The sequence below is a fragment of the Typopeltis vanoorti genome, chromosome 22, assembly GCF_054136105.1.
Source record: "Typopeltis vanoorti isolate ZY-2024b chromosome 22, IOZ_Tvanoo_1.0, whole genome shotgun sequence".
In the NCBI taxonomy this organism is placed as follows: domain Eukaryota; kingdom Metazoa; phylum Arthropoda; class Arachnida; order Uropygi; family Thelyphonidae; genus Typopeltis; species Typopeltis vanoorti.
This window is the reverse complement of record NC_143570.1, coordinates 7,584,786-7,596,979: the sequence shown is the minus strand read 5'-3', so window position 1 is coordinate 7,596,979 and position 12,194 is coordinate 7,584,786. Positions and strand designations below refer to the sequence as shown.

Genomic DNA, 12,194 nt, shown 5'->3' with positions numbered 1-12,194 from the left:
CTTATTAGCTCTGCATTACTAAATCTTGGTATTTCTAGCCTGGCTCCCACTGATGAGACCTCAATAAAGGTCGAAACCAGTCTGGGTAGTGGCCCCTGTCTTTAATACAAAACATCATACATCCCCTTTTTGGAGATGTGTTTTGGCATTAAGGGTAAATATTAAGATTAGTGATCAGAGCTTGCTCCACCTTTACCACGAGTTGCCTTGGTCTTGCACTACCTGTGGGATCAGCTAGTCTTGTATCAATTGCAGGCGCAAACTTGACATTTTGTCTGTTTGCTCACTTGGGAAAAATGGAGTAAAACCAGGTTTAAAATTGCTTGGTATCTTTAACATACATTGAAAAGCCAGGTTAAAGGCACTGTCGGTTCCCTAGCACATTCTCTCAAAACTTATGGTGAAATACCATCCAGTCCCAAAGCTTTACTGCCATCCAGATTACTCAGTATCTGAAACACACTCTCCTCCTGTACCTCTAAATCTCAAACCATCCCTATCCCTCTAGCATTAAAACTGACTCCTCTAGGATGAAATACTCCAATAAAGTGTTCATTGAACAATTCGCCTATGTCCTCTGCATCAGTCACTCTATTCCCATTTTTATCCCACAATATCATTCTTCCACAGTCATTTCTCCTCCTACTGGCCACATAGCTAAAAAATTCCCTAGGATTTTCTTTGGATCTTAGGGCCAATCTCCTCTCATATTCCAGTTTCGCTTTCCTTACCACACTAGTCACTCTTCTGGCCTATGTCTTATATTCTTCATGCATCCTCTCTTCACCTGTCTCCTTATATCTCTTTTTCACATGCAATTCCTGTTTAATATTGTTTGTCATCCACTTTACTCCAAATTGCGTCCTCTTCTTCACTCGTGATATACAACTTACCACTGCTGCTAACAAATATTCTTTCACAATTTCCCACGCACTAATGATATCCCGGCCTTCCAATTCCTCCCTCCATGAAACTTCCCGAAGTTGACGTCTAAGACTATTATAATCACCTGCATTATAATTCCACATAAGTTCCCGTCTCCTTGATGCTGCTGCATGTCTATTCATTTTCCAAGTCAAAACCATATGGTCACTCTCTCCAAATGGTGGGAGAGATGTCATCTCAGTTATTATCAACTCTTCTGATGCTATAACCAAATCCAAAACTCTTGAACCTCTTGTTCCCTCTGTTACATGTTGCCTAAGACATTTGTCCCTCAAGAATTCTAGAAATTCCATTCCCCTATTGCTACATGCATCTTCCTCTTCCCAATTTATACTGCTGTAGTTAAAAACTCCCATTACAATCATTCTTCTTGCACTTGCTACGCTCAACTGTCTCAACATCTTCTGGTCCCCATCCCCTGTGCTTCTTGATCTGTAGCAACACCCCACTAAATATCCTGTCTTGCCTACCTCTACCTCACACCATATGCTCTCAAAATCATTTGTCTCACTTCCTTGCAAAGCCTCCACTCTTAGAGGACATAGGTCATCACCTATCATAAGCAGTACCCCACCACCACCACCACGCTTTCCCCTCCTATCCTGATGAAAAATGTTACACCCAGGGACTTCTATTACTGTTATTATATCCCCTTCTGTCAATGACGTCTCAGTGAAACCAATAATTTTTGGCCAGGCTGATGCTATCTGCACCACCAATTCCTCTCCCTTATTCTGGATACTCTTGGCATTAGTATAAAGCATATAAATGCCATTGTTTCTATACCCAGCATCATCCCTTCTAGGCTCCACTGGGCTCAGTGTTAGCTGACATCGTCTCCCTTCTCCCAAGTATTCATTCCCACAAGAGGCCACCCCTGCTATCATCCTCCCTGGGACACACTGACTCGTTCAGAACAGCAATCTCTCCAGATGCCTACGTCCTTCCTCATTGAAATGTAAGCAGTCTCTCGCATACAATTTTTCTCTTACCTCAAACGCACTCGAAGTATCCACATATACCAGTCCTCTCTTGTCACACATTCTCGCTATTATGCCATTCAATATCACCGCTCTTCTGCTTAGCTCATCATTATCATACCTAGGCAACACAGACTATTTTTCCTCTCTCTGTCTTCTTCCATACAGCCTCAAGCAAAAATCTCATATCTCTCGCTGCCCGACTTACATTACCACTCAAGTCATTTGTTCCTACCATCACAATCATCTCATCCACCATTTCACCTCTCTTAATTGCCATAGCCACCCTTTCTATTGTTCCTCCTGACAAACACTCCTCACGCATCCTATCTTGAACACCACGGATCATTGAGTCACCATACATTATACCTCTTACCATACTCTCTCACGTATTGTTTCCATTCTCTCCTCTTCTTTCATTCCCATAGGTCTCTCTCATTCCCTCTCCTCTACTGCTATTCTCTCTCTCTTCTAGCATTCCCATACCTCTCTCCCCTACTGTTTCCATTCTCCCCTCTTCTAGCACTCCCGTACATCTCTCTCATTCCCTCTCTCGTACTGTTTCCATTTTCTCCACTTCTATCATTTCCCTCTCTCATTCTGTCTCTCCTACTGTTTCCATCCTCTCGTCTTCTAGCATTCCCATACCTCTCTCTCATTCTATCTCTCTTACTGTTTCCATTCTCTCCTATTCTAGCACTTCCATATCTCTCTCTCTCTCATTCCCTCTCTTCTACTGTTTCCATTCTCTCCTCTTCTAGCACCCACATACCTCTCACCCATTCCCTCTCTTCTGTTTCCTTTCTCTCCTCTTCTAACACTCCCAAAATTCTCTCTCTCTCCCCTACTCTGATTCGGCTTGCATTTATCTCTTCCATTCTCCTAATCTTATCTTTCATACTTCTGCTCTCATTCACAAGACATTCCACCTCCTCTTTCAGCTCATCTATCTCCCTCTGCAGGTCAGTCACTCTTAATCTAAATTCACTCTCCCAAACAAAACCATCTCCTAAACTTTTACAGTCACTCACACCTTCCACACTATCAACTATCATTTTCTCATTCATATATATATATATATATATATATATTTTTTTTTTTTTTTTTTTTCATTCTCCCCTATCACACTACTTGTCTTCCTACATTCATTCCCCGTTCCTGGAGCAACATGGTCGGATATCAATAATTCGAATGCACTTATTTCCTCCCACTGCCTGCATTTTGCACACATACGCTCTTCGCTCTCTTTCACCAGCCACATATCTAATTCCCAAGACGCATAAATGCCGCAAGTACTGTATGCCACAAAGTCCCTTATGATATTACTTATAATTGAGTTCTTAAATGGCGGAGGACTTGGTGATACGCCACTTGTGACTGCAGCTGAATCCGCCATCATTTCTTACTGCCGAGTAGCGTAATCATTAATTATTCAATTAATAAATTCCATTAAATAAATAAGAAAAAAAGTGCAAACAATTACAAGCAAAACAAAACATTTAAGTACGCTAAATAAAATGAAATATAACTAAATACAGTAATGAAAACTTAGCTTCGTTTTGTCTTCCTAAATTGTCTTCCACCATTATGTTATGCATTCGATTCCGACGGTAACCAAAGTATATTATATCGCTTCCAAAAAATAACCACTGGAGTACACTCGTATTCGGAGAAACAACTCAAAAACATAGAAAAACGGGGAAAAAACGGACTATTCACCGATTAAAAATCACTTTCTTCTGCACAGCTCAAATTCACCGCCACTTCAATTTTAAATTCACAATAGACTTATTGTATTCATTATATCTTACAGGAATGACTAAACACTTTCATTACTCAGTCACCTACCTCCAGTGAATGTCAGATATCTCATTGTAGCCTAGTATTTAGGCTTATAATAAATTTAGTTTAATCTTTGATCCAAGTGTTAGCAAACAAAGAGTGCACCTGAAGATACTTCAAGACTGAGGCAACTTGTAACATATTTAGGCTTATGTTTTTATGACTCCCACATGAAAGGTCACAAACCTATAACACCTGAGTGCCATGTGTGGGAAAGTGATTAAAGAAAAAATGTAGCCTATTGATATGTTTCTTAAAGAGTAGCGGGTTGTACTCTGTGGGGAAACAGTATGGAGGAGATTATTCCAAAGAATAGAGGTGGATGGAATGAAGGAAGATGATGAGAAGTTAGATTAGTATGTTTGGAGCTGGACAGCATATGAATGTTGACTTGGCCAATGGTTGCTCAGTTATAGGTACCCTGTTTAGAAGAAATTGGAGGAAAAGTAGCAGCCAATTCAGAGCAGCAATGCCCATGAAAGTACCTCTAGAAAAAAGCACAGTACTGAAACAGGGTACCTATGATAAAGTGACAGAAGGGCGTCTTTGAGGGAAGAGTCATCTTTTCAGCAGATTGCCCTCTTCTGAATATCGTTAAGAATTCTTAGGGAGGTCTTGGATACTCCATCCCAAATGTGGGAACAATGCTTCAAGGTTGATCGAATCTTAGACATAAAGTGTTAGGAGTTGAAAGGAAGAGAAATAATGTTTACAATGGAAAAGAACACCAAGTTTTTTTTGGAGGCTAATGAGGCTATTGTTAGATCCTGAATGATGGAATCTTGCAAAGAAATCATTCATTCAGAATCTAACATACTAAACTACACAGACAAAGAGAAATACCTGCACATCAGCTGAAATTAAAGTGAAACTTCTTCACATATGTACAATATTGCATTAATTTTATGTGCCATGTATTTAATCTATTGTGATCATATTAAGATCAAATTAGAGAATGTCTTAAAAGAGGAATAATTTAACTTATTTTAAGCCTCACTTAAGCTGTATAGAATGACTGTGAGTCACCAGATAGATATTAAGTAACAATTCATAGAAAATATACTACACATGTCCAGTGTAATGCCAGCGGCCGTAGCTTACATGGAATGTACATCGACGTGAATTCCATGAATACAAGAGCATAAGAGCAAGGGATGAACCCAAGGAGAGAAAAGATATAGATCGTGTGCAAAAGGGACTCCAAAAAGGGAGTGCTCAATCGAAGAAAATATGGGGGATGAGTGCCATATCAAGAGGCTCTTGTCTATTCGTTTTACTGGTTCCTAGTTCGGAAGTCAGAGAATACCCATTGAAAGGAATAGAGATGTTTCCTGAGATGCAGAAAATTGAGTCCATGATCAGCAGTAATTATGAAGATAGCGTAGCCCCTATGCTGGCGTAAGGACAGCCAATAAACAAGAGGTAACCAGACGTACATGTGGTGCTGAGAGACGTCGGAAAAAAGTTCGGTAAAGTAGAATTACTCTATTTTGTGTTTAGAATTCTTTAGAAGAGAGAAAATTATATGTGAATGCAAATTATGAACATTATTCTAAAGAACTTTGGGGACAGACTCTAATTAGATAGTTAACCTCCATCTGAGAATAAGAAGAATTGTTTGGAAGAAGTCTTTTGTGTTGTATGTGATTGAGTTAGCTTAACGAGTTTAGGATTTGGATTTTTAGTAACTGAGTAACATTAGAAGAATGTTTGTTTATATTATCTTATGAATAGCTTGCTGAAGGGAATTTTAGCTTAACATCATATCATTTGCAATCTATCCCAATTTTCAGTTACTGTGTTTTAGGATGCTTTATAACCTTTGATTTAATTTAGAATATGTTAATCTCTTAACTCGAGTTTCCTTATTTAGTATTGAATCAATTGAATGTATGAATTTCTTTAGTGTATTTTGCTTTGATATTCCAATAAACATGTTTTATTCACCTAAACCTGAGTTGTGCCTGACTACGATTCCGATTTACCACTTATAAAAATAGAACCTATTTTGGTGGGAAGGAATTAGAAAGTGTATATAATTATAGATTAGGTCACGACTGCAGTCTGAATCTATACGGCCATGTTAAAGTAAGATATTGTGTAAGAACGCCTCAGAATCTAGTATTGTCTCCCTGAGCAAGGATCTTTTCTGCTATAGGATACTGGCTGGCGCAGCATAATATAAATTTGCCAGTATACGAAGTGGAAACAATTCTAGATGTTAGCATATTAGGCCCGATATCTGACGAAGTAGATTAGCAATTGAAAGATAGAATAGGAAGATATAAATCAGTAAAATATAGAGAAAGCAACGACGTAACACTATGTATGTAATATGTTTGTGCCAGGATAAACTTGGTGTGACAGTCAACTCAAGAAGAGAAACTGATCTTGAAAGGAAACTAGAACATTATCAAAAGTGAAAGGGAATGTGGTAGGATATTTCTTGCGAGTAATAAGGCAGGCTTGAGTTTTTTTGGCATTGAAATTTACCAAGTTGTCTTCACCTTATTTAAGGATATTGAGAAGGTCAGTGTAAAGTCATTGGTTATTGAAGATAAAGAGGCATCTAACAGAGTACTACAGGGTTTCTGGAATGAGGAAGAGGAACAAAGATTACTGTCATTAGCAAAGCTATGAATAGGATTTGAAATGTAAAATATGCTGGTTTGAACTCATTATTAGGTTTAATGGAATGAGCACAGCACAGAGGAATAATAAAATACAAGATTATTAGATCTTATATTTTGTCTCTTACAGAGAAATCTTTGAGAATACAATCTCAAAATTGTAAAAGCATACACACAAAAAAAAACTCAAAACAATAAGGAGAAAAATCTAGACTAAAGGTCTAAATTCCTACAAAGGGCTCCCCCCTCCCTCTGTGACTATTGTTAGATAGCCTTAAACGTGTGGACAGACTTATGTGTTCATCGTACATGTTGTTTATTTTTTAACGGTATATATTAGAACACGGAAAAATAAGTAAATAATTAATTTATTACCTTATTGCTGATATTTCACTGGTGTTATAACCAGCATCTTCAGAGCACAAAAACACAGTTTGTCGCAATACGCGAGACTATAACAACATGGTATAATCGACGGACTAGTTAAACAAAATTGTAGCAGCAATACAAAGACTAGAGTCCTGATTTTGGCACCCTCTATCTGAAAAAAAAAAAAAAAAAAAAAAAAACAGCTGTCACATAAGACTAGAGTCCTAAACAGAGAAAAAAAACAGTACTAGTTTTTTCTTAAGATGACTGTCTCCCAGATTTTTGGCAAATTTATACAGCCATATTTGTTGAGATTTGGAGTGTGTTTCAGGGCTTCTGTTGCATCTAAAAACAATCTCTCCGACTTGTAAGAGCTTCTGTGCAGTGCTTTTGCGTTCTTCCAGTTGATCCTGTGTGCAGGGGTATCCTGAACATGGTCTGCTAGGTCCGACTTGCCATAGTGATAATGCCAGATGTATCTTTTGTGTTCACTGATGCAGATGTTCACAGTTCTTCTTGTTTGACCGTAGTAGGCTTGATTACAAGCAGGGTACTTTGTAGACTCCTGGATGTGATAAAGGGGGAATGCTGTCCTTGGGCGAGCAGATAAGGGTTGCTAATTTGCCACACGGTCTGAATGTGGTGCATAGTTCATGTTTATTAAGAATTCTTGAAATCTTTTCGGATGTGCCTTTAATGTATGGGATGGTGACTGTTTTATTGTAGTTCTCTGTGGTGGATAGTGGGAGGGGTTTCTTAGGAGCATTTAGTATTTTGTTTATCTTATGGGGATTATAACCATTGGCCAAGATGGTGTGGCATAAGTGAGCCAGTTCAGCAGCAAGAGCATTGTCATTGGAACAGATTGCTCTCGCTCTGTGGGTTAGCATTTTTAAAATGCCATATTGTTGAGAAGGGTGATGGTGTGATTGTTTGTGTAAATATCTCCCTGTATGTGTGAGTTTTCTAAAAACTGAAAATGATAAGGAACTATCTGGAAGACGTGTGATAAGTGTATCCAGGAAGGGCAGACAGTTATTAGCTTCCAGTTCCATTGTAAAGTGGATTTTTGGATGTTGACTATTTAAATGCACTAAGAATATTTCCAATGTCTCTAGGCCATGTGGCCAAATAGCAAGCACATCGTCAACATAGTGTAGCCAAAGTATTGGTTTGAGAGTGGCTGTATTGATTGCTAGTTTTTCCAGGTGTTCTATGTAGAAGTTGGCTGGGGGGGGGGGGAGCCCATGGCTGTCCCATCTATTTGTTTGTATATTTTCCCTTTCCATGTGAAATATCCTGCATGTATTGTAAATTTGAATAGTTCAAATATATCAGGGGGAAGTGTGACTTCAGTAGATTGAGGGTTTCTATTAGCGGTATATTTGTGAATAGTGAGGTGATATCAAAGCTTACTATTAAGTCTGAGCTTTTTAGGGTATGGTGTTGTAAGATGCTTTTTAGGTGGGCTGAATTTTTGACAAAGGAGGGAGAATTGTTTTTGAGAGTGGCTAGTAGCTTAGCTAAATGTCTAGCCAGTTTGTATGTGGGACTATTTATACTATCCACAATTGGGCATAAGGGTGTACCTTGTTTGTGAATTTTTGGTGCTCCATAAGTCCTAGGTGTTTTAACATGGAAGGGCTTAAGTTTGTTTACTGTGTCTTTGGTCCAGGAAGTGACTTTTTTCAATAATTTACATGCCTTATTCTTTTGTGTGTTGGTGGGATTGCGATCTGAAGATGCTGGTTATAACACCAGCGAAATATCAGCAATAAGTTAATAAATTAATTATTTACTTATTTTTCTGTGTTCTAATATATACCATTAAAAAATAAACAACATTAGATAGCCTTAGTTGTTTGGGTGGCCTAAGAATTAGTTTCCCAGTTCTTGTGAAGTTTAACACAACCATATTTATTAAGATTAGGGTGGTTTAACAAATCTGCTGCTGATTCTAAGAAAAGTTTTTCAAGTTGCAGGCATAGTAGTTTTCTTTCCATTTTATTCTGTGCAAGGTATCTAAAGCATAGTCCACTAGCTCACGACGTGAGGAGCTTAAGGATCTTTCTCAGACATAGCCAAGTTAGCCAGTCTTGGGCATGAACAGCAGGGTTTTTCTCCCCAGTTTATCTGGGGTTTTTCCTCCCGCAAGCAGGCAAACTGGCCCTGTGAACACACAGATTACAGTCAGGAATACTTAAAACCCACCCACAGGCCTGATTCGTCAGCTATGCCAGTTCTGAGCCTGGATAAAATTTTTGGGGGGGGGGGGGGAATTGAGATGGTGCCATACTTCCCCTTAAAAGGGATCGTTATAATCATCATACGAATAAATAAATAAATAAATCCGCTAGATCAGACTGACAATAGTTATGGTGGCAGATGTATTTCTTGTGTTCTTCTAGCTGGATGTTAGCTGTACTTTGCCATAAGAAGATAATTTCCAAGAATAAGGAACCTTGGAAACACCTGGAACAGAGAGTGGAAGGAGTAGATCTGTTTAGAGAAGAGATTGTTAATTGCCATTTGTTATGAGATTATCTCTATAAAGATTTCTTTTATTATTCGGAGTGTTTATTATTACACAAGGTTCAATTCTGATTGGTGCAATGACTTTTAACTGTTTCTTTTAGAATCCAGAAAATCACTGACTCAAGACCAAATACAAAAATTATACACATTTAATAATACACATTATACATTAATAAAATTACATAAATACAAAATACTGGATCCAAAGTCTTCTAAAATAAATCTACACTTGTGAGAGAGTTTCTTATCCAAATATATTAAAATCACCCAATTTTTTGATTCATTCTGTTACTGGATTGTTTAACATATACTTAATCACGTCTACCAGACTAAATACCTTTTTCACAACAACAAAAATGTTCAGAGTCAGTTTCTTTGTTAGGGTCTTTTCCGAAAATATAAGCATTTCTTCTTCTTTTTTTCAATGGGATCCTTTCTTATTACCCTTATGTAGTATACAATATTATTTCTCACTGAAGTATAAATACTCTTACCTCTTGCAGTTCTATATGACACGCAATTTTACTAATTTTTGTACCGGAGAAAAAAAATGTTTCTTCTACTACTTCAAAAACAACATATCTAAGTTGAGCTAATTCCATCGCCCTTTCCAGTAGAAATAACAAATATATCCGGTGTCTTCCTTAAGACAGATGAAACTTTCCAGTCAGTGTTTCCTGTTAACATTCCTTTAGAATGTTGACTGCAATATCTTCTTTTATTTATTAATTGTTGACAGTCTTAACTCCTCCAGTTTAAAGACTCACAGTTCTACAATTTCGTTTCGGAATCTACTATTAATATTCTTCTGACTGTCATGTAAAACTAAATAAACTTCATAAGAACAAAATTCCTCTGGTCTGCGTCCTTAAACATCCATTGCTTTGATACTGAACACTCTGTCTGTCATCTGTCAATCACCCATCAAACTCCTCGGGGAGCATGCACAATCCATGTAAATTGGAAGCGAGAAGTTATATATAATGGTTGACATGTTTGTTTCCGTTAGCATAATAAAAATGTCTTTTTAAAACACAACACTTGATAATTTTAAATTACAATAAAAATTGTGAAAGTAACGCAACTATCCAAATCCAGTAAATACACAAATTTTTTAAATTCTTTGCATTTCATTTTAATAAAATAACATCAGTAATGGGCACATTGCAAGTGCCAACAATACTTGTTATGAAACCAAAACTAATAATGTACTAACATAAACAATTTGCAAAAATATTCATAATTTAAAATTATGGGATGTGAGAACAGAGGATAAACTAATTTGTTAATCTTTTTAGCATTGTAACCATTGAACAGGAAGATCTGATGAATAAAGGAGAATTTAGCTTTTAAGGGAAGCCTTAGTAGAACAGAGGCTGTTGACAAGGATTTCGATAACACCATACTGTTGGGTTGGAGGAGGGATGATGAGAAAGTCTGTGTATATATCTACCTATGTGGGTGGACTTTCTGTAAATTGAGAAAGGGAGCCATTGGAAAGATATGATTAAAGTATCTAGAAAAGCCAGGCTATTGTTATTTTCTTTTTCTATGGTGAACTGGATTCTGGGGTGCTGTTGGTTGAAGTTTTCTTCAAATACCCTCTGTCTGTTTGTATCCAGCCTGTATTTTTTTCAACTCTGTTGTTTATTTTGTTTCCATACATGCCTTGGTCTACAGTCATACACATCACAACTGGTTGGATGGTTAAGATTTCTTAACTTGGCACATGAAAAGTTTTTGTTATTAATGAAATAAAGAGCCAAAAGGCTTCACTTCGGCGATGTTAAAATTATTTAAATTAAGCGGATATTCAATCCCACGTTATTTCAACAAGTTGCCCGGTATTGTACTACCCAGGTGTTTGCTCAAGCTTGAACTCGCCGAACTTTTATAGTTTACTATATTCGGCATGTAACTCTTTGATTTCTATCTCGGAGTTTTCTTATTCGGCTTCGAAATAATGTGAGATTAAATATCCCCTTAATTTAAATAATTTTAACATCGCCGTAGCGAAGCCTTTTGGCTCTTTATTTCATTAATTTATCTGTGCACCTTTTTGACAACTTGTACTGTAAAGTATTAAAGCTATTATCATTATAATCTTGGTATTATTTTGGTCTACCTATTCACTGATCAATAAAGGTTGAAACCGGTCTAGGTAGTGACCTATCTCCCTTAATGTAAAACAACATACATCTCCTAGGGGATGAGTTTTACATTAGGGCAAATACTAAGAATAGTGATCCTGGCTTTATCCACCTTTACAATGAGTTGCCTGGTATTGTACCACCCAGGTGTTTGCTCATGCTTGGACTTGCCAAACTTTTATAGTTTGCTATATTCGGCATGAAACTCTTTGATTTCTATCTCAGAGTTTTCTTATTCGGCTTTAAAATAATGTGGGATTAAATATCCCCTCAATTTAAATAAGTTTTTGTTATTGTATCTTATTAACTGATTTTCTCATGTAATTTTTAATGCTGTCAACAATTTTTTTTTTTTTTTTTTTCATTATTGTTTGAATTTAGATCCTAGCAATAATGAGACCTTAGTTAGCAGAGAGCTTGAAAAAGTAGATAAAATAAATTCTACTGAATTGGAGGTACAGGTTCAGCTTGGTGTACAGAATATTCTTCACATTAATGCTAATAATAGAATGGAAGCTGCCAAAGTTATATTACATACAAGAAACTTTAGAGAGTAAGTGTAATTTATTATGTGTTCACTATTTTATGAAGAAAATTATATTTTATTAACTGTAGATTTCTATTCTAAATATCCCAGTTTTTTTTTTTTTTTTCCCCAGTTGCATTACCTTGTTACCAGAAAGTATCATTGCCTCAAATATTAAATCAAATCAGGAGTGACTTGTGCATTGGCACTGCAGAAC

The 12,194-nt window shown here is 36.9% G+C and overlaps 1 protein-coding gene across 3 annotated transcripts in view; it reads left to right on the top strand.

The window, feature by feature from the left end:
- Positions 1 to 12,194, top strand: part of Sbp2 (SECIS-binding protein 2) — a 320,992-nt gene that overhangs the window by 219,139 nt on the left and 89,659 nt on the right. For all 3 annotated transcript variants that reach the window (XM_090411737.1, XM_090411736.1, XM_090411738.1), the window contains one exon: positions 11,833 to 12,004. In XM_090411737.1, coding sequence (XP_090267863.1) covers positions 11,833 to 12,004 — 172 coding nt within the window. The remainder of the gene's footprint in view (positions 1 to 11,832; positions 12,005 to 12,194) is intronic.